Source organism: Herpailurus yagouaroundi, unplaced genomic scaffold, assembly GCF_014898765.1.
Source record: "Herpailurus yagouaroundi ecotype Mexico unplaced genomic scaffold, PumYag 141, whole genome shotgun sequence".
In the NCBI taxonomy this organism is placed as follows: Eukaryota; Metazoa; Chordata; class Mammalia; order Carnivora; family Felidae; genus Herpailurus; species Herpailurus yagouaroundi.
In genome coordinates, this window is record NW_024412396.1 from 67,483,904 (window position 1) to 67,504,386 (window position 20,483).

General features: G+C 57.2%; 1 protein-coding gene across 6 annotated transcripts in view; it reads right to left on the reverse strand.

Moving 5' to 3' along the window:
• SYNE3 (spectrin repeat containing nuclear envelope family member 3) overlaps positions 1 to 20,483 on the reverse strand; it is a 101,018-nt gene that overhangs the window by 55,956 nt on the left and 24,579 nt on the right. For 4 of the 6 annotated variants that reach the window (XM_040478167.1, XM_040478166.1, XM_040478168.1 and 1 more), the window contains exons 2-4: positions 9,790 to 9,947; positions 1,490 to 1,662; positions 120 to 429 (exon numbers count right to left, since the gene is read on the reverse strand). In XM_040478167.1, the coding sequence (XP_040334101.1) occupies positions 120 to 429; positions 1,490 to 1,662; positions 9,790 to 9,933 (627 nt within the window). In that variant the 5' untranslated portion in view covers positions 9,934 to 9,947. The other 2 variants (XM_040478165.1, XM_040478164.1) reach the window with 2 other exon arrangements.

A 20,483-nucleotide genomic window follows, 5' to 3' on the forward strand; every position in this document is an offset into this window, starting at 1 on the left:
AGGGAGACAGAGGGGAATATGGCTACATGGGTAGACAGTGGTGGATACTGGCTGCACGGGGAGACAGAGGCAGATAATGGACGCACAGGTGAAGACAGAGCCCCCCACGCCTCACGCACCTGGGCTTTGGCCTTCACCGCGGCGTACTCGGCCTTCATCCTCTTCTGGGCATCTTCGTCCACACTGGGGTCCCCGATCCTGTTGAACAGGGAGGCCGCCTCCTCCAGCAGCCGGTCGAGGAGCACGGCCTGGTTGCCCACGTTGTGCAGCAGGACCTGGGCGTGGCTCAGCTGCCACTGCTTCTCCTTCAGGCCCAGCTGCAGCTCCACGGGCAGCTCCAGGACCACCATCATCTTCTGGAACCAACGGTAGAACTCATCTCGAGCCAGCAGGTACTCGCTCCAGTGCAGCCACACCCACTCGATGCGGCTGTGGACGGAGAGCAGGGGGCCGTGAACGACCCGCCCACCTGGCCCCAGGGCCGGGCAGCCGCCCCCTCCCCAGTACTCGTGGGGGTGGGGGGGGGGGGGGGGGGGGGGGGGGGGGGGGGGGCTGTGGGCAGGAGCGCAATGAAATGACACTCTCTCTGGGCCTCAGGGTCACCTGGGCAGCTTGACGACCCTCCAGGTTCGGGGCCCTACCTCAGTGTGGTGGGAGTGTGTCTAATAATCGACACAGTGCAATAGTGTCTGGGGGGCTTGTGGCTGTTCGGTGGGGCAGAAGGCTGGGGGGCCTACGTGTGGGTTCCAGAGGCGCCATGAGCCTGCTGCATAACCCTGCCTCCTCGCCTGCCTCGGTTTCCCCGTCCGTAACACGAAGACGGCCCCATCTCTCCAGCCCACATCAAACGACTTTGCAATTCCAAGTGAGAGGGTTTGAAAAGCGGAAAGCACAGCGCCAAGTCACCCCAGCCACTCAACCTTCTGGCTTCAGAGCGATGGAGGGGGCCCTGGCAGCTCCTGGTCCCTGAGGGCCCTACTGTGCCTCGCTCTTGACATTTGCTTCTCCTCTTCTGTCTTCCTGACAGCCTTCATCGAACGCTTGATTATACCCGTTGTCCAGATGAGGAGCCTGGGGCTCAGAGAGCTCAAGTAACTTTCCCAAGGCCACACAGCAAGCAGGCACCAATGTCAGGTCTGCCTAACCCCCCATCCCTCCCTGGCTCTCAGGGGCAGCACAGGGTCTAGGCTGCGTCGCCAGCCAGGCAACAGGGCCACTCCGCCATTCTGCTGAGGGTCGAACACATGGCGAGTCTACTAAGAATTTAGTGTTGGCAAAACCTGATGGACTCCCACTGCCATTATCATCATTAGGCTCGATTATAATTAGAAAGAGGCAGGCAGGGCTGGCGCACCTCCCAAGAGAGCATCCTGTTCCCAGCAATTCCAGGACCGGAGAAATGTCCCCGGGGTAGAGGCCCCAGGACAGCGCGGTGCTGGACGAGGAGGGTCAACAGAGGCTGCGAAGGCCCGGCGGGGAGCCGCCTTACCTGTGACAGTGGGTCATGTAGGTGACCGTCTCCTCCCACTGGGCTTTGACGTCCTTCAGCTGGGCCAGGATCTCAGGCTTCTGGCCGTCACGGCAACACGCCAGGAGGCCCTCCGCCGCCCGCAGCACGACGTCCACCTTCACGCGCCCCTCCGGCTCCAGCTGGCATATTTTCTGTCGTGGACACAAAGGCCGGTTTCCAGGGGTTAGACAAAGCCACGAGCAGGCAGAGCCTTGGCGTTAACGGTGGCATGATGGAAAGAGCCGGGACTTTGAGGCCAGAGGGGCTGGGGTTCGAACGGTGGCCCTTGCAACTTTTGCCTGTGACCGTGGGTGGCCAGCTAAAGGCCCTGAGGTCGGAAGCAAGGCACTGACGAGGGGAGCACAGAACCGTGGAGCCGTCTGCTGGCGAAAGTCCCTTCCCTTTCCCACTGGGCCGCTTCCGGCTGTGTGACCTCACACACGTCTCGCCATCTCCCTGGCCTCGGTTTTCTCGTTTGTAAAATGGGGTTATTCATAGTACCGAGCTCCCAGATTTTTTTTTCGGTATTAAGTGAGAAAATGCAACGTAGGGGCGCCTGGGTGGCTCAGTCGGTGAAGCGGCCGACTTCGGCTCAGGTCGTGATCTCGCTGGGTTTGTGAGTTCAAGCCCCGTGTCGGGCTCTGTGCTGACAGCTCAGAGCCTGGAGCCTGCTTCAGATTCTGTCTCTCCCTCTCTCTCTCTCTCTCTCTCTCTCTCTCTCTGCCCCTCCCCTGCTTGTGCTCTCTCTTCCTCTCTCAATAATAAGTAAATAAATGTAAACTTTTTTTTAAAATAAATGAGAAAACGCAAGGTGCACGTCGCGGTGTGTGGGGCTGTGAGAATCTGCCTCTCAGGTCTCCTGCAGGGAGTGGGCTCGACCCAGGGCCCCAGCCGAGGCTCCGGAACGCTCTCTGGATTTGCAGTTCGCACCGAGGCCTTGCTCCCTCAGCTGCTCCCACCAGTGACCAAGGCAGGCCTGTTCCCCTGTGGCATCGGGCTCCTCTGATGGGTGACTGGTCCAGGAGGCCCCACGGCCTTGCCAGACTCGCACAGAGCCACACCGCGGTCCCAGACACTCCCTGATCTCCTGGATTGGGGGTCAGACCTGCGTCGGGCTGACCTCACCCCTCCCAGCCTTCCTGGGCTCCCAACCTGTTCTCTCGTGGGAGTTTCCCTATCAGACATCTCGTGCGTTTAGTCTCATCTTGGCTTCGGGCTCTGGGAGGACCAACACGAATTTACAACGTCTAGCAAGTAGCATATTTCTGATTAACATCGGCTCTTGTGTCATTACCTGCCGTTATTTAGTTCTTTGGCAACTCAAGCGTGGTCTCTGTAGGAAAAGTACAACTGGATTCCAATTCCAGAGCCATTCCCTGACCTTTGTCACAGTACTTTGATGCGCGAGGCCTATGAAATGGGAGAAGAGGGCAGTTACACCACCCAGGGTTCCAGGAACGTTCCGCGAAGCCGAGAGAGCCCTGGGCACACCGCCTGGCCCAACACTAATAGTGTTCGCTCTCAGTACCGTCTTTGCATACCGCTGAGCCCTCTTTACTGACAGCACATTTGCCTGAAGTTCAAGCTCTATTCCCCAGCCTGTCTCCCTGGGAGGCTGGCAGCCAGCCTTCCCTGAATGAAGTCCCAGTGGGCCGGCCGTCTCTGACCCCTCTCTGTGGATGGCGCAGGGGTGGGGGAGGGGGGAGCGAAATGCTGCTTCAATGATAGCTGTGTGACCCCAGGCAGGTTGCTTGGTCACTCTGGGCCTCCCTCTCTAACCCTGAGATTGTGATAACAATGCCTGCTTTGTCTACCCCATAGGGTTCTAACATTAAGTTTTGAAAATACAGCTAGTTAAAACATCGATGTGTCCGTATACTCCGTCAACGGTGGGGTGTAAAAGGTGTGGATCCTTTTCCGAGATGTGCGAGTGAGCAAGGGTGTCAATCCTTTCTGTTGCTTCACGTGAGACTGGTTAGCGATGGCGACGATGATGGTAGAGAGGGACGTCCCCTCCTACCTGTGTTATCAGAGTGACATTAAACAAGCTCCTTCCACACAGGCTCTCTGCGGTCTATGAGTGTGTGTTTGGGGGTGGGGGGCAGATGAGAGCGGAGAGCGGGAGATACCCCAAGAAGGGGAAAGCCGTTTTGTTTGTTGTTTGAGCCCGGCCGAGCGGAGGGATGTAGCAGGACCCCGCAGGGTCACGGCTGCGACGACGATCCGACCGAGACCCCACGTGCTGCTCAGCAGCAGGCAGCGATGCAGAAGACAAAGGTACTATGGCAATTAGTGTGGACCAAAGGGCCGAGGGCCACTGCGGGGTGTTCTGGGCTGAGCGAGATTACCCACCTGCCACATGGAACATTTCACACCACTCAGGAGCGGGAGCCCCACAGGGCGGCCGGGGAGGAATTTCTTGCCATCCCGCGACATTCAGTTTAAGGACCTGATATTTCTGACACCCAGCGCTGAGGAACAGACTGCAGACCCACCCTCCAAGCTAGGAAGACGCACGCCACAGAAACCGCAGTTGAGGGACAAGGGCGCTGGGAACCCACAGAGACCTTGAGCTTTGCAGGGCCGTTCTCTGCAGCAGCCAGAGAGGCCTCCTTTCCGCCTGCTGTCCAGAGGAGGCTCAGCCAGAATCCAGAACCTAGGGAGCCAACGGCTTTGGGGAAGAAGCTAAATTCGTTCTCTCCGCCACACCCAGAGGGAGCCAGCTGGGCCTGGAAAGTCCCCATGAGGACAACGGCCCCTTTCCCAAAGCCTCGTTTCCTGATTGTGTGACCTCCTCTAGGCCTCTGGACTCTTGCTCTCCTGACTCCTGCTCGGAGACGGGCAGGCCGGACTGGGGAGACACGGCAGACACCCAACTCCCTGCCCTTCGCAGGGGAGTGAGTCCGCTGCTTTCCTGCCAGAGACAGAAAAGCCGGCCAGCCCCAAAGACAGGCAGAACACCAAGCCCTACCTGGCCCAAAGCAGAAACATCTGCCCCCAAACCGAATTATCAACCAATGGGATGTTTGCTGGAGGCCGGGGCGCCAGGAGGCCAGAGGCCGTGGCTACGCTGGCAAATCCAGCTTTCCAGAAGTAGTTTCCACCTTTCTTCGCCGCAGTCATGACTACGCTCTCCGGCTGGCGTGAGGTTCCTTTAGAGCTGATCACCAGCAGGATCCAGGAGTGCTTGGCAGGAGGGACGAGCCAGCTGGGACGGGGTACAAAACTATTCTGATTGGAAGGCGCCAATGAGGGCAACAGTCAGGTGGGGGGTGGATGGAGGGAAAACTTTGGGGAGAGAAGAAAAGATGGATCAGGAAAGCCGGACGGAGGGGGTTAGTCAGGGCTTTCCATCAGTGCAGCCAAGACCAGGTAGGCACTGCGCTGGGTACTGTGCTTGGTACTGGGTGGGGTACTGAGCTGAGCACTGCACTGGGTACTGTGTGCAGTACTGTGCTGGGTACTGAGTTGAGCACTATGCTGGGTACTATTGCAGTGCTGTGCTGGGTACTGAGTTGGGCACTGCTGGGTACTATGCTTGGTAGTGGGTGGGGTACTGAGCTGAGCTGGGTACTATGCTAGATACTATTCTGGGTACTATGCTGGGTACTGTGCTGGGTACCTAGTTGGGCACTGCTGGGTACTATGCTTGGTAGTGTGTGGGGTACTGAGCTGAGCACTGCACTGGGTACTATGTGCAGTACTGTGCTGGGTACCAGGTTGGGCACTGTGGTGGGTACTATGCTTAGTACTGGATGGGGTACTGAGCTGAGCTGGGTACTATGCTAGATACTATTCTGGGTACTATGCTGGGTACTATGTGCAGTACTGTGCTGGGTACCTAGTTGGGCACTGTGATGGGTACTATGCTTGGTACTGGGTGGGGTACTGAGCTGAGCACTGCACTGGGTACTATGTGCAGTACTGTGCTGGGTACTAAGTTGGGCACTGCTGGGTACTATGCTTGGTAGTGTGTGGGGTACTGAGCTGAGCACTGCACTGGGTACTGTGTGCAGTGCTGTGCTGGGTACCGAGTTGGGCACTGTGCTGGGTACTGTGCTTGGTACTGGGTGGGGTACTGAGCTGAGCACTGCACTGGGTACTATGTGCAGTACTGTGCTGGGTACCGGGTTGGGCACTGTGCTGGGTACTATGCTTGGTACTGGATGGGGTACTGAGCTGAGCTGGGTACTATGCTAGATACTATTCTGGGTACTATGCTGGGTACTGTGTCGGGCACTGGGGTCCAGGAGGAACCTAGCGCTTGCAGGCCGTGCTGGGGTCTGCAGAGAAGAGCACAAATGACTAACAGCCACCGACACCACAGAGTAGCTACTGGAGCTCCAGTGAGGGACGTGGGGAAATCCAAGGCTTGGTGGGCAGTAGGTGGCGTCGGCACCGAGCCTTAGTGACGCGCAAGCCTTCGAGATGGGGCTTGAGCGACGGCTGTGTCCGGAGGCCAGGTCCTAGGAAAGGCAGCCCGTCTCTGGCCACAGAGGGGCCTGGAGGGCGGTCAGGAAGCAGCCTGGCTGAGGCTGGGCCCCGAGTGCAGGGCCGCAAGTCTGGAAACCAGAGGGCAAGATGCTGGGACCTGGGGGCCAGCTCCGGGAGGCCCGGGCGCGGGCAGGGAGGGTCGGCGTGCGCGTGTCCCTGCATCGAAACCACAAGAAATAACCCCATCCATCGGGCCGGCTCTGCCAGAAAAAACCCCATCCATCGGGCCGGCTCTGCCAGAAAAAACCCCATCCATCGGGCCGGCTCTGCCAGGGCGCCCGCGCTCTGCCAAGCGCACCAGTAAGTCATTCGCCCCCATGTTCCGTCCCTCCTGCAAGGCGGCAACCATCGCCCCCACCCCCACCCCACCCCACCCCCAATGAGCTGAAACCCAAGGTGCTCCAGAAACGCTCCCAAGGAGCGCCACAGCCACGGCGGGGACTCGAACCCCGGGAGCAACCCTCTTCCCGGTCTCCCTTCACAGAAGTCTTTCACCACCACGAGGGTCCCGGAGCCGCCAAGAGCCCCTCTGTACGCAAGGGGGAGAGGGCTCTGCTCACACTCTAGGAAGTGAGGTCGCAGGAGGGCACGGGACTCGCTTCTGGCCACGCAGTTATGCGGCGTCAGAGCTGGATGGGAACTCACATCCCGGCCACTCTGGAGAAGGGTCACCCTGGACGCACATCACTGAGCTGGGGGGGGGGGTGTGGGCACAAGACCCTGACCCCAGAGTGAGGCCCCGCGGACTGCGGAGGTGGAAAAGTCACCAGACGCTCCCTTCACCAGATGGCAGGAGCGAAATGTTTTCTTTCTTATTGCAAAATTGGTTTTGAAATGTCAAGGCCCAGAAAATAGCATGCCTGAGCCCCATGGGAGAGCCAGAGGCGGAGCCCCTGGACGTGACCCCCTCCGCCTAGGCTCTGAGTCAAGTCCCTGGGGGCTCGGCCGGTGGGCGTGCTCCCCTCCGGTTTCCACCCTGGCCTGGCCGAGGGCTGTTCCCAAGGACCGCTCTTGCCTTGGCCGCAGCCCGACCCACCACCGGAGGGGAATGGCCTGCCGGTAGAAGGGTGCAAGGTTCAAAGGGATTAGCAACCCTTGGCCTTGAAACAGCAAGCACACACGCAGGGCCGTGGTGTTCCGGGACACAGACTATCAGGAGCTGGGGCCAGAGCTTGGGGGCAGAGGGAGGGTTGCATTTCACAAGCACAGACACACAAGCAAACGGGAGGGCATCCCAAGGAGAGGCAACAGCACAGGACAGAGGCCTACAGACAGGAAATCTAGGCTGTCTCCCACCAGGACAGGATCTGTGCTTGGTAGATGGGATGGCCGGGACAGCTGAGGCTGGAAGGTGGGGTGGTGTAGACAGTGGCAGACTTTGGTGCCAGGTGAAGCTTGGTTTTAGTTTTGTGGGCAATGGGGAGCCACGGAAGGTTCTAGAGGAGGAGAAGAAACATCAAGAACATCACACGATCCTGTGCGGCCTGGATTATGTGTATAATCCCCCATTCCCCTTTATGGTGTGAGCCCCAGAGTAAAGTGAACCTCGCCGTCTCCACTGCCCCAGGACCCCCCACGGGGATGGCCAGTGATGCTCTGGGCTCAGGTCCTGACAAGATCGGTTCCTAGAGTTTGGGCCCATCACCGCGTCTAGGAGTCACATTCTATTATTGAAAACTAGGGACCATAAAACCACATTCACACGGCTTTTGTGAAATTCAACACGAAAGCTGACGGTGCGGCCCTGGGCACGTGACAAACAGGTGCCGAAAGAACGTCGGGTCCCCTCCGTCTGACCTCTGAGGACCAATCATTTGATAAATGCCTCCTGGTGACAATAACAATGCGGATGATGACCGAGGCCAAGTCCGACAAGAGAAGGGGCTCCGGGCGGCCAACTCCTCTCCTTGGATCCCCGACCTTCCTTCCAAGTTTCCAACCTACCATTCCCCTGTCGCAGCAACGACATCCAAGCTCCCCGGCTCAGTGTTCCAGGCCGTCACCCTCTGACCCCTGACCTCCCCTCTGGCCCTGTCCCCGGCTCCCGCCTGATGGCTGGTGCTACCCCAACCCAGCCTTGCTGGGGCTCTGAGCACGTGCCTCGAGCCATGCCCACCTGCTGGGTCTCTCTCCTCTGCTGCTCCCTCCGCCTAGAGCCCCCTCCTCTCCACCCTCACCCCTGCGGCCCCCAGCCTGGCTACCTCGTCTGTCTTTCAGCTTCAGCAATAAAGTCACTTGTCCCCAGAGGCCTGATGCCCCAGGCTGCCTCAGAGAGTCCCGGGTTCTCTGCTCACTCCACTGTCCAATTGGGAAGCCTCTGGCCGTATGACTTAAAAGTGGTCCCCCACTCTCTGCCCTGCCGGGCACGGTTTTACTGTGAGCGCCCGTCTCCGATCATCTGAGAGGCACGTGTCCTGGCAGGGAAGCAGAAAGCCCATCTGACAAGGAATCAGAGGACTCAAATTCCAGGCTGGAATGTCCCACCCGGAGACCTTTTCAGCGTAGACAAGTCACCTCTCTGAGACTCAGTTTCCCCATGCATAAAATGCAGACCATGGCTCTCCCTTCGTAACGTGGTTGTGAGCCTTAAACCATCGGCCCTGAAAAGATGATACAAATTTTCTTCATGTTGACTGTTTCCGAAAAGAGGATTAGGTGTTTTCAATAAGATGCACAAAATCAGTGAGACAGCACACCCAAGAAAACACGCAGGACACTGGGTGTGGGGCCAGCACCCCTTCTAGCCTGGTCAGGAGATCACTTTGTGTATGAGAAGGTGGTCCCCCCCACCGCCTTGAAAGCGACCATTGTTCGCTGTCTATCCCAATGGGTGTGACCCCAGAGATGCGTAAGTCATGGCTTTGCCTACACGTGGGCAACGGAGGCCCAGAGAGGGATAGGGACTTGGCCGAGGTCACACAGCACTTTCACAGCAGCATGGAGCCTATAACCCAGGTCCTGCCCCCTGGCCCCCTGGCCTGAAGCAGATGCCCTCGGATGGAGGCACCATAATGCCGGGCCAGGCACGGGACACCAGCACTTCCGGTAGGCATAGCACCACACGCCCTGAGCCCTGCCTCGTGCCAGGTGGGGAGCAAGGCCAGACCCTGGCCCTGGAGAAGCTGACGGGTCACTTCTCACGGGGCAGAACCCTTCTCCACCCTCCTGAAGGCCAATCTGGGCCCACCCAGACCCGGCCCAGGGAAGCCGGGAAGCAGCAGGAAGGACTGGGCTGGGGACCCCCCAACCCCATCACCCACCCGGCCGCAAGGTGCCTCTGCCAGGACGGGACAACCAGAAAGCCCCTCTAGCCCCTCCCTATGAAAGTGTGGTCCCATGGGGCGCCTGGGTGGCGCAGTCGGTTGAGCGTCCGACTTCAGCCAGGTCACGATCTCGCGGTCCGTGGGTTCGAGCCCCACGTCACGCTCTGGGCTGATGGCTCGGAGCCTGGAGCCTGTTTCCGATTCTGTGTCTCCCTCTCTCTCTGCCCCTCCCCCGTTCATGCTCTGTCTCTCTCCCAAAAATAAATAAACGTTGAAAAAAAAAAAAAAAAAGTGTGGTCCCAGGACCAGGGAGCGTGTTAGACATGCCAGAGTTGGGGTCCACCCTGACCCCCTGGGTCAGAATCGGCCCTCAAACCCAAATCCCCAGGAGATTCAAACACATCAGAGTTTGAGAGAGACACTAGCCTGGTCCGCCCCTGCCATTTAAGAGTCAGGAGACACGAGGCCCGAGGGAGGGACACGGCCGAGGCCCCAGGGCTACGGAAGCCGCGGTCTCTGTACCTCGGTCTCCCGCAGCCTGGCCTCCAGGGCCGCCCGGGGCCCCTGGGTGTTGTCGTTGACCTGCAGCCGCTCCTGCACAGCCTTCATCCACTGCCGGGCCTCCTCCACGCTCCTGTCGAAGCCCTCCTGGGGCGGTTGAGTCATGGCACCTGCAGAGGCTGAAGGCAGGAACACGTGAGATCAGGCCAGCAGACGAGAAAGCAGGGTGACGCCGGATGGGGGTGGGGGGGAGCCAGCGCTGGGGACAGGCCCACACAGCACCGGTGCCCCTCCCGGCAGGCACGTCCGCCTGGCCCCACAGCTGGGGGTGACTGTGGTCGTCAAAGGGCCAAAGGACCCGGGAGGAAGGACAGGTCTCTCCTGTGGGAGAGCAGGTGCAGGGCGCTGGGCTGGCCTCTCAGCTCCCCTGCTGGAGACTCAGGGGCAATTCTCCTCTGTCTCTGTGGGTTGAAGCCCCTCCGCAAGGGGATCCCAAAACACATATACGGTCTGAGATGGGCACTACGGATAGCGAATCTTGAGGTGCATGGATCAAGAAGCCTCAACCGGGGGCGCCTGGGTGGCTCAGTCGGTTAAGCGTCCGACTTTGGCTCAGGTCATGATCTCGCGGTTCGTGGGTTCGAGCCCCGTGTCGGGCTCTGTGCTGACCGCTCAGAGCCTGGAGCCTGTTTCAGATTCTGTGTCTCCCTCTCTCTCCGACCCTCCCCCGTTCATGCTCTGTCTCTCTCTCTCTGTCTCAAAAATAAATAAACGTTTAAAAAAAAAAAATAAAGAAGAAGCCTCAACTGAAGAAACACAGTTTTGGGCCAGGCTGATGCCAGCCCCGAAACCACGCCTGAATATCACGATCTCAGGGCTGGGGGTGCCCGTGACAGCCAGGTGCCTGCTCGCTACTTCGCCACCAACTTGGGTCCACGGCAGACGTCACTGACGATCCACCGACTTTGCATGTGAGACGATCCCCACCCGCTTTGCCCCCTTAAGCGACGCCTGCCTGCTGGCCTGGATCCTGCAGCTGAACCCGCCCTTGGCTACGCTGCCCACAGCTCCCTTCTCCTGACCTCGTAGCTGCGGACGCGGAGGCTCAGATTTTCGCGGGTAACTTTCCTAGAATCCCGTGCAGCCCAGGCAAGACTTTTCCTACATTCCGGTTCCAGTTGTCTGCTTACAGCAACTATCACCTACTTTGGATTAAAGTTATTTATATCTGCACCTTACGGGAAGGGATTGTACGTGGCTTATCTTCCAGCTCCCGCAACGCCTCGCACCATGGTGAAATGGCCCAGCATCGGTATAAAGTGTAATGCTGATGATCACAGCATTAGTTAAAAATGGCAAACAGGACAAAGCTAGAAACAGCCCAAATGCCCAACAATGGGGGGTTGGTTAAGGAAAGCACGACGCGCGTTTCAGGATATCACGCAGCCACTGAAAAGTATGCCTAAAATGAATTTAATAAGGGAGCATCCTTACGATATGACACCCCCAAATTAGGCAAAATTGTATCTTTAGCAGACACGACTCTCCACAACCAGTAAAAGCAAACAAAACCACAAAAGACTACCCTCACAGGGGAAGGTTGGGCGGTCTTGCCACGATGTGTCCACGTGACAAGGGGTGTGGGCTGAAGTGGCCCGAGTCACATCCCACGTGACCTCAGGCCTCTCTTTTCCGGGCACAGTGTTCTCGGAGGCCACTTGATTACGGACGATTTGCGTGCGGATGGTGGGAACACGCAGTTGGGAGTTTTTGTGTCCTTATTTTTCCTTAGGCGTCTTGCGAACTTTCTAGAAAGAGCGAGCATCACTTTCAACTTACACAGTCTCTTGACCTCGGCTGAACTGCGTTGGCCCTCTCTTCTGGATCGGCAGTCGGTGGTTCAACAAGCGTGGACAGAGGATTTGAACACCGCCCCCACCGCCCTGGGTGGGCTTTGCCACCAGATTGCAGGGGACAGCTGTCACCGCCGGGGGACGCTGTCGGCGGCGAGGGAGACCTGGGCCTGCGGCTCAGAGCTCAGTCTCCCAGCCTGTTCTCCTTTCAGAGCTGTTTGGAGTTTTGCTAACCATTTAATATGTTCCCTGAAGCCACTCCCAGTCTTTGAATGCTTCGTTTGTAAAGCACAGGAGACTGTGCGGGCGTTTAAATTGGTTCATTGTGACTTTAATCACTTGTCTAGTGTGGGACTTGATTGGCTTCCAAGAGCTCGGCTTTTACGTAACTTGACCGAGCGAGGAACGGGAGGGGCAGGGACGAGTCTCCCAGAGTCTCACAAGGCACAACGGTGGCGGGGAAACGCTGCCCTAATCACCAAAAGGCATGGAGAGCCCTTCTCCGCTCCGGTCAGGATCTCAGGGTTGGTGAGTTCGAGCCTCCAGTCGGGCTTTGCACTCACAGCGTGGAGCCTGTTTGGGATTCTCTCTCCCCGCCCTCGCTCTCTGCCCCTCCCCCACTCGTGCTCCCTCTCTCTCTCCCCTTCTCTAACACAAATAAAACGTTTAAAATTTTTTTTTCAAACAGACTGAACTGAATCAATGAAGTACACACACGTGCACGCACAGGCACAGGCTTCTTTATTAACACGTTAAATCACCAGCGGTAACGCTGGGTCTAATGACCACCAGAATTTCAAAGTAGCGACGGGCAGACACGACATCTCAAGATACGTACGACCTCACTGCAGCGTGAAAATAGGTGTGACGGGGTTACCAGCACCGCTAAGGCGAGACAGGGCTTCGCTTTGGCTTTGCCTCGTACCTAATGGAGGGAACCGCCGTCAGGTAGAGGGTGCGAGGCGATGAGACTACGGTTTCCCATCCGAGTTCTTGGCCCCTAAATGGCCTCTCAGAGCCGGACCTTGGGGAGGAAGCCTGCTCTATGCCTTCTCACATAGGAAGGGGAGCCTGTTTTGTTACACGAGGTTGAGTTTCAAGAATCAAATGGGCAGCTCAAGAAAAGCCCGCCCACAACTGGTGTCAGGACCAGGAGGGCATCCCTCACTGAAAGCTTCCTGGGAACCTGTCTTGTGGAAGCCAGGGGCAGAGGTGTGGCTCTGGGGGGGGGGGGTGCGGTGGGGGGAACGGGGACAGACCCACGTGAGCTTTGAGAGACGCAGACCACAGGGCCACAAAAGAGGGCTTGTCACCCGGCCTGGAGCCAGCAGCGCCGAGTGGAGGTGTTTGTTGCCGCGGGCTGTGGGAGGCTCCTGGGGGATGGTGAGGCTGGAACGTGGGAACTGGGAGGAGGTGACTGGAGGCAGCTGGTGGGGGCGGGGCGGTGTGCAAGGGCCAGATCACAGCCTTTGGAGCCAGGTCCAGGGCCCTGGGGACAACAGGGAGCCAGCAAATGTTCGGGTGGTGGTGACACAACTATTCTAGGCTTCAGACAGGTGACCCTGGCCAGGGAGGGTAGGGAGGGGAAATACAGTGGGGGGCAGGGGTGGAGGCTGGGGGTCAGTGCAGACAGGGACAGCTGCGGGAGGCCAAGGACCATGAGGGAAGGACGAGGGAGGGAGCACGCAGGCATGCCTCTCCGGAGGAGAGTTCTCAGCCTTGGCAGGTTTGTTTGTCTGTCCTTGGACGGGTTGAACGGACATAGTATTAAAAAATGGGACTACATAGGGGCGCCTGGGTGGCTCCGTCAGTTATGTGTCTGACTCTTGATTTCGGCTCAGGTCATGGTCTCACAGTTTGTGAGTTCGAGCCCTGTGTCGGGCTCTGTGCTGACAGTGTGGAGCCTGCTTGGGATCTTCTCTCCCCGTCTCTCTCTGCCTCTCTCCTGCTCTCTTTCTCTCAAAAAAAATAAACTTAAAAATTAAAAAAAAAAAAAATGGGACTACGTATTTTCCAAACATTTTGGAGACAGAAAGAGAGAGGAAGGAAGGAAAGAAAGAAAAAGGGAAGGAAGGAAGGAAGGAAGGAAGGAAGGAAGGAAGGAAGGAAGGAAGCAGGGAAGGAGGGAGAAGAAAAGGAAGAAAATGTGCTCAGGGTTAAAAAAAAAAAAAAAAAATGTTGTTCCCATTTCCAAGTCCAAGAAGCAGCCCTGCGGTGTGGCTGCAGGTGGCCAGAGACTGGGCATCCCCGTGTGTCTCTGGGCTGTCCCTAAGGAATCAGCGAGAGAGCCAGGCAAAAGGACATAGCCTTTGCAGTTCGGGCTGGTGCTGGGTCTGCCGGCAGAGAGAGAAAGAGAGAGAAAGTAAATAAACTGCCTTGGTTTCCAGCATCCTGTGTGGTTATCACAAATGACAGCCAGAAGAGAGGTGACATTTTTGCCTTGACAACAGACAAGCGGGGCCAGGGCAGAGGAAGAGCCCGGATCAAGACAGATCAGGTGCTGAGAGGGAGCTGGGTCCACAGCCACAGGTCGGTGAGAAGAACACGGTGACAGGAGCCCGGCAGGATTCGCAGGCTTGACCAAGATCAAAAGCGGAGAGCTTAACCAGAGCCTCGCTGGGAGGCTGAGGACAAAGGGAGGGGGCGGAAAAGTCCTCAATCAGGGCGCAGCGAGGGGCGGTGGGTGGCTCAGCCGGCTAAGCCTCCGACTTCAGCTCAAGTCATGATGTCAGGGTTTGTGGGATCGAGCCCCACGTCGGGCTTTGAGCTGACAGCCTGCTTGGGATTCCCTCTCCCTCTCGTGCGCGCGCGCTCTCTCTCTCTCTCTCTCTCTCTCTCTCTGACCCTCCCCCACTCGCTCTCTCTCTCAAAATAAATAAACTCAAAAAAATGTTTAAAGGGGCACCTGGGTGGCTCAGTGGGTTAAGCGTCCGACTTCGGCTCAGGTCATGATCTCGCGGTTCGTGGGTTCAAGCCCCGCGTCAGGCTCTGTGCTGACAGCTCAGGGCCTTGAACGTGCTTTCGATTCTGGGTCTCCCTCTCTCTCTCTGTCCGTCCCCTGCTCATGCTCTGTCTGTCTCTCAAAAATGAATAAACGTTCAAAACAAAAGTTAAAAAGAAATAAACGTGCAGTGGGCAAAGGGTGCTGGAGATGTGATATAGCCTTAAAAAAAAAAAAAAAAAGACCATCCAGGAAAGGCAAGGGCATTAACCCGGCTGCCATGATAAATGGCCCACTCCGTGCTGGGCACTTGGGCTCCGGTCCCCGTGGCACCTGGACCTGAGGGGTTGGGAACACGGAAGGCAGCAGATAGAGCGGGGAGCTTCCGCTCGTGCCCGTGCCGTGCACTGCGGCTGATTGGGGGTGGGGGGGGATCTCAGCCCAGCCTCCTCCTCTCCACCAGCCCCTTCTTCTTGGAATGCTGTGGAGACCCCTCGGGCGCTTACCCAGGCAGACAGGTGCTCGGAGGGCGGGCTGCCACCACCCCGTCCACTCACAGAGGAGAGCACTGCCATGGAGCAAGCAGCCCGGGACATGGGCCCGTGGCTTCAGCACTGATGTGTGAACCTCGTTCTGTCAGATTCCATAGCCCGTGCTTGTCTCACCAACCACACGGCCTCCAAAACCGGGTCCCATCCCCTGCGCGATGGGGCATCCGACACAACGCCCTGGGGCAGCCAGTGACCCTGTCTGTGTTGGACAGGATCCAAGTAGGCGAGCTGAATCCACTCGGTCCAGCCACAAACCCCAGGGACCTGCCGGCGGGGGGGGGGGGGGTGGGGGGGGTGGGGGGAGGTGGGGGGGGAGGGGCCAAGAAGCTCCCAGGAGACAAAAGGGAAGCCAGAGGCCGGCCACCCCCCCCACTCAACTGGAGGGACGAAGGTGACGTCATCAGACCCGGGCTGGGAGCCCCGAGCAGCAGGTGCTGAGTCCTGGCAGTGACAAAATTGCCTGCCAGTGACTGCCTACTGGGGCTCCAAGCCCCATCTCCTGAAGGGGGTCCGTCGGCACAGACCCCACTCCCCCCTTCCCTTCCCTTTCCTGGGACCTACAAAGCTGAGGCTGCACAGTGGAGACCCCTCTTTGGCTTTGCGGTGCCCCCGGTAAGGGGCAGACACCGTAAGGACCAGGCTGGGACAGTCCCCTGCCTCGGTCCCTCCAACACAGACTCTGGGAATGTGCAAACACAATAATCCAGCTTGCCATGTGGTGATGCAGATGCTGTAAGAATCCTGCTTAGGACCCGACCACATCCCATTAGGGAACACCCCAGAACATGACACCGGCCCCCTCCCGAGCAGAGAGGGGGCAAAGTCAGGTTCACAGAGCGGCTGTCATGTGGCTAGTATCAATTTACAAAGGTGGAAACGGGGCGCCTGGGGGGCTCAGGTGGTTAAGCATCCGACTCTTGGTTTCGGCTCAGGTCACGATCTCCTGGTTTGTGAGTTCGAGCCCCGCCGTCGGACTCTGCGCTGATAGCCCGGAGCCTGCTTGGGATTCTCTCTCTCCCTCTCCCTCTCTCTCTCTCTGTCCCTTCCCTGCACATGTGCATGCTCTTGCTCTCTCTCTCTCTCTCTCTCTCTCTCTCTCAAAATAAATAAATAAGCTTAAAAAAAAAAAGACGGAAATAGATTCAGAAAGGAAGACAGCCTGTCAAAAGGATTAACGATATAAATTGTAACAGCCAGCATATATCTGGCATCGGGTGTGTACCGGACTCTGGGATAAAGGGCTTATAGCTGTTAACTCATTTCTTCTCCAAAGACCCACCCAGAGACTTGCTATTGCCCCTACGTTATTGCAGAGAAAACTGCCAATCAATGATACTAAGAAGACAGCCCAAAGTCAGAGGGATTCTAAGAAGCAGGGGCAGGACTTGAACTCAGGATGGCCCAAGTCCAAAGTCTGTGCTCTTTGTTTTTTGGGTTTTTTTTTAATGTTCATTTATTTATTTTGCAAAGAGAGTGAGAGGGAGAGACAGAGCCTCTCAAGCACAATCCATGCTGAGCACAGAGCCCGACGGAGGGCTCGATCTCACGACCGCGAGGTCATGACCTGAGCCGATAGCAAGAGTGGGATGCTTAACCAACCGAGCCGCTCAGGTGCCTTTGCTCTTAAACACCACGGCCCTACCCGGCTTCCACACCCCTGCCCGTGCGCCCCCAAACCTCACTGGGAGCGGCCCGTGCCGTGCGGGGAGCCTGAGACAGCCTGCCCTCTTTGGATCATCTTTGAGGAACATCCAGGTTCCAGGAAGGCCACTGCAGGGGTAGACCTGGGCCTCTGCTCAGGAATCTGGAGTCAGAGACAATAACCTGAGGCCCCCCCACAGCCTCAGTCGTACAGTGCCTGGCCACCGGCATTTGTTCCGGAACCCAGAGGCTTCAGGACGCGGACCCAGGTAAACTCCCGCCCCCCCTGGCGGGCCCTATACGCAGGGACAGCCCGGTGCACCTGCTCCGCCAGCCTGGCCAGGGGCCCCCACCACACGCTGACCCAGCGCCCAGGGAACGGGGCGCGTTCCCCTCTGGTGACTCCCTCAGCTTCCCCGTGACTCATTCCTGCCCTGCCGCCCTTTCCACCCTCGCTCGTTCCCACTGCTCTCACACACGCAGATGGAATTTCAGGAACCGGCGGGCAGCTGGTTTTAATCCCAAAGCTTATTCCAAGTGGATTCTGGGAACACGCTCTTTTGTTGACGTACAGCAGGCAACGATGTGGCCAGGCCATTGTTCACAGCATCGCCCGGCGCGTCCCGAGGCTCCTGGGGGATTCTGTCCTGCGTGGCGTTTGCAGAACATGATGCTGACAGCAACGTGCAAAGAGCAGGGAAAGAACCCTCACGCCATCTTGGCTGATCTTTTAACGACCCTCGAAGGTGGCTGAGTCCAGAGTTGGGATCGATCACTGGGCTTTATCCGGTCACAGAGGGTAAGCACAGGCTCAGAGAGGCTAAGGGACCGCACCAAAGCCACACAGCCGGCAGGGCGCCCCAGCCCACCCTCTGCCCACTGCCTTGTAAACGCTTACACAGGAAACCCCGCGTAGTAACGGGGCTGTAGGGTCCGCTTCACAGTTCCAGCCACCAAGGGGACGGGCCAGCCCTGGCTTCACAACAAGGGCTCAGAGAGGGATTTTCAAACAGCTCTCTCTCCCATCACGGATATTTCTCTCCATCATGGTACCTGGCAGGGAAAACCAGCTGATCTCTGGCCCTGCTCCTGCCCCCAGACACTCTGACTGTAAAACGGCATTTCCAATCACTCCAAATTGACCGAAGCCAAGCTCTCCATCAAAAAGGCACGGCGTGGAGAACGCCAGGATTTCTACCCAGGGAACGCTCACCTTGGCAAGCAGGGCCAAAGGTCAAACATAAATATCCACGAGGGGAGAGAATGCACAGGGCACCTAAGAGAACGGGGGAAGGGTTGCGGGCAGAAGGCATTCCTGGGGCAGGGCAGGTGGCTTCAAGGTGTGGGGACATAGTTCCAAGGGCACAGGTGTGCCTGGCGGTGTGGGCAGGGTGGTCAGAGGTCAGAGAGGCAGGGACTGGCCGTCAGATGCAGGTCAGAGAGCGCTGGGGGCAGGGCGTCAGCACTGGTCAAAACTGGCTGGGACACAGGACCTCAGACCACAGGCCTAAGGGTGTGCAGGCCAGTCAACTCGGTCCTACTGGTCTCTGATTCCAAAGAGGGCCTTAGGTCGGTGTTGGTTTTTCACACTGCAGGTCGTGACTCACCCTCACTGCCCAGGCAATAAAAGCACCACCCACACTCCCACGTGTCTCGTAGATGACATTCCCAAGGCCCTGGGCCAGGAGGACAGCGCTCCATCTGGCCCCGGACAAGGCCAGCCCCAGGTGCTGCCCCAGCCCCCACCGCACCTCCCTGAGACAATGACCCAGTGGGGTGGAAGCCAGGATGGGATGTCAGCCCTCTGTCCCTGCACCTGCCCAGACCGCCCTTCCCAAGCGATCCACGGCAGCGCCCGAGACAGCACAGACAGCAGCGACAGGCGTCCCTCCCTCTCCAGGCCTCTCACCGGCCCTGCGAAGCAGAGCCTCATGCCAGGCCCCCAGCAGCTCACATTTGCTCTGGGGCAGGAATCATCCCCAGAGACGGGTGACTCCCAAGTCCCTCCTGAACTCACCAGACCGGCCTGGCCTTCTAGCCCCACCTTCCTCACCTCCCACGGAACCGGGGCGCCCTCCCTGGACTTTCCGGTCCATCGACACCCCAGCCCACGGGAGCAGGTTGGGTCACAGTGACCCTAATGGAACACGGTCCCTAATGGAATACGCGTGAGCAAACGTCTTTCAAGAAAACCACGGCTGCACCGGAACGTACTCTCAGAACCCACCCTTAGCAACGCTGACTTTAGAAATGAGAGCTTTCCACCTAGATGAAAATGTCTTTCAATTCGAAAGCATCGCACCAACATAGGCAGGTTTTTGTTTCTTTTTTTAACTTTGCCTTTGGTTTTATTAGACAGAAATTGTAGAACGTCTCAGAGAGCTTTTGGTCTCTGATGAGGGAGAGTAAGGCAAGGTCACCCCCCCCCCTTGCGCAAACGACACCCCCACCCCGGGTGGGTCATGTGTGATATTCCTCGGGGACTCCCAGCCCCCCAAGAACAAAGGAAAGGATGGAAAACAACTGGTTAAATTGATCAGAGTCTCCGTCAGTGCACAAATATCTCATCAATAGCCTAATCTCTGGGAACCCCCTACTGTCTTAATGACAACGCTTGGCTAGAGGGAAAAACAACCTTAGCTTGACATTAGCTAGGCCTCCAGTAATCCGTAAATCTTCTTTAGTGTGTGGAAATCCCTTTAAGAAACTTTCTCTTGGAGTGCCTGGGTGGCTCAGTCCTGTTGAGCGACCGACTTCGGCTCAGGTCATGATCTCACGGTTCATGAGTTCGAGCCCCGGTTCATGAGTTCGAGCCCCGCTTCCGAGCCCTGCGTCAGGCTCTGTACTGATAGCTCAGAGCCTGGAGCCTGCTTCTGCTTCTGTGTCTCCCTCTCTCTCTCTGCCCCTCTGTCTCTGTCTCTCTCAAAAATAAATTTATAAAAAAAATTTAAAAAAAAAAAAAGAAAGAAAGAAATTTTCTCTTGACTTTATCGGTCCCAACTCCACCGCATATAACCAGTTACCCGGCACAACCCCAGTGCCGTTCTCTCTGCCCACGGGTCCTGTCCCCCTTGCTTTCCTAAAATCACCTTTTTGCACAAAAGACATCTTCAAGAATTCTTTCTTGGTTGTCAGCTCTGAACCCCATGAACCCCACCATTACCCCACAACCTCATCAGGTTGGGCATACATAAACTGTGAATGACTTTTCTTCAATATATGAGTAAACAATGTTTTTCCTAAGGATCGATGATCCAAAGGAGAACTCAGGATGGGGATAGCAGACACAACAGACACAAATGTAAGTGAGTTGTTTCAATTGTTGAAGAAATATCAAGAGAGGAATGTGCAGAGGAGGAAGAAATTCTACCCATCTTAAGTTCATTGGCTGGGGTCCAGCAAATTAGAACAACATAAACAGATTAACGAGATAAAAACAAACTCAAGTTTACTAACATGTACATCACACATATGCATGGAGGACTCAGTGATAAGTAACACAAAAGGGTGGTTAGAACTTGAACTTCTAGGGGTCCCTGAGTGGCTCAGCTGGTTAAGCGTCCAACTTTGGCTCAGGTCACGAACTCACACTTCATGAGTTCGAGTTCCACATCAGGCTCTGTGCTGACAGCTCAGAGCCTAGAGCCTTGTTTGGATTCTGGGTCTGCCTCTTTCTCTGCCTCTCCCCCACTCACACTCTGTTTCTCTCTCTCTCAAAAATAAATAAAC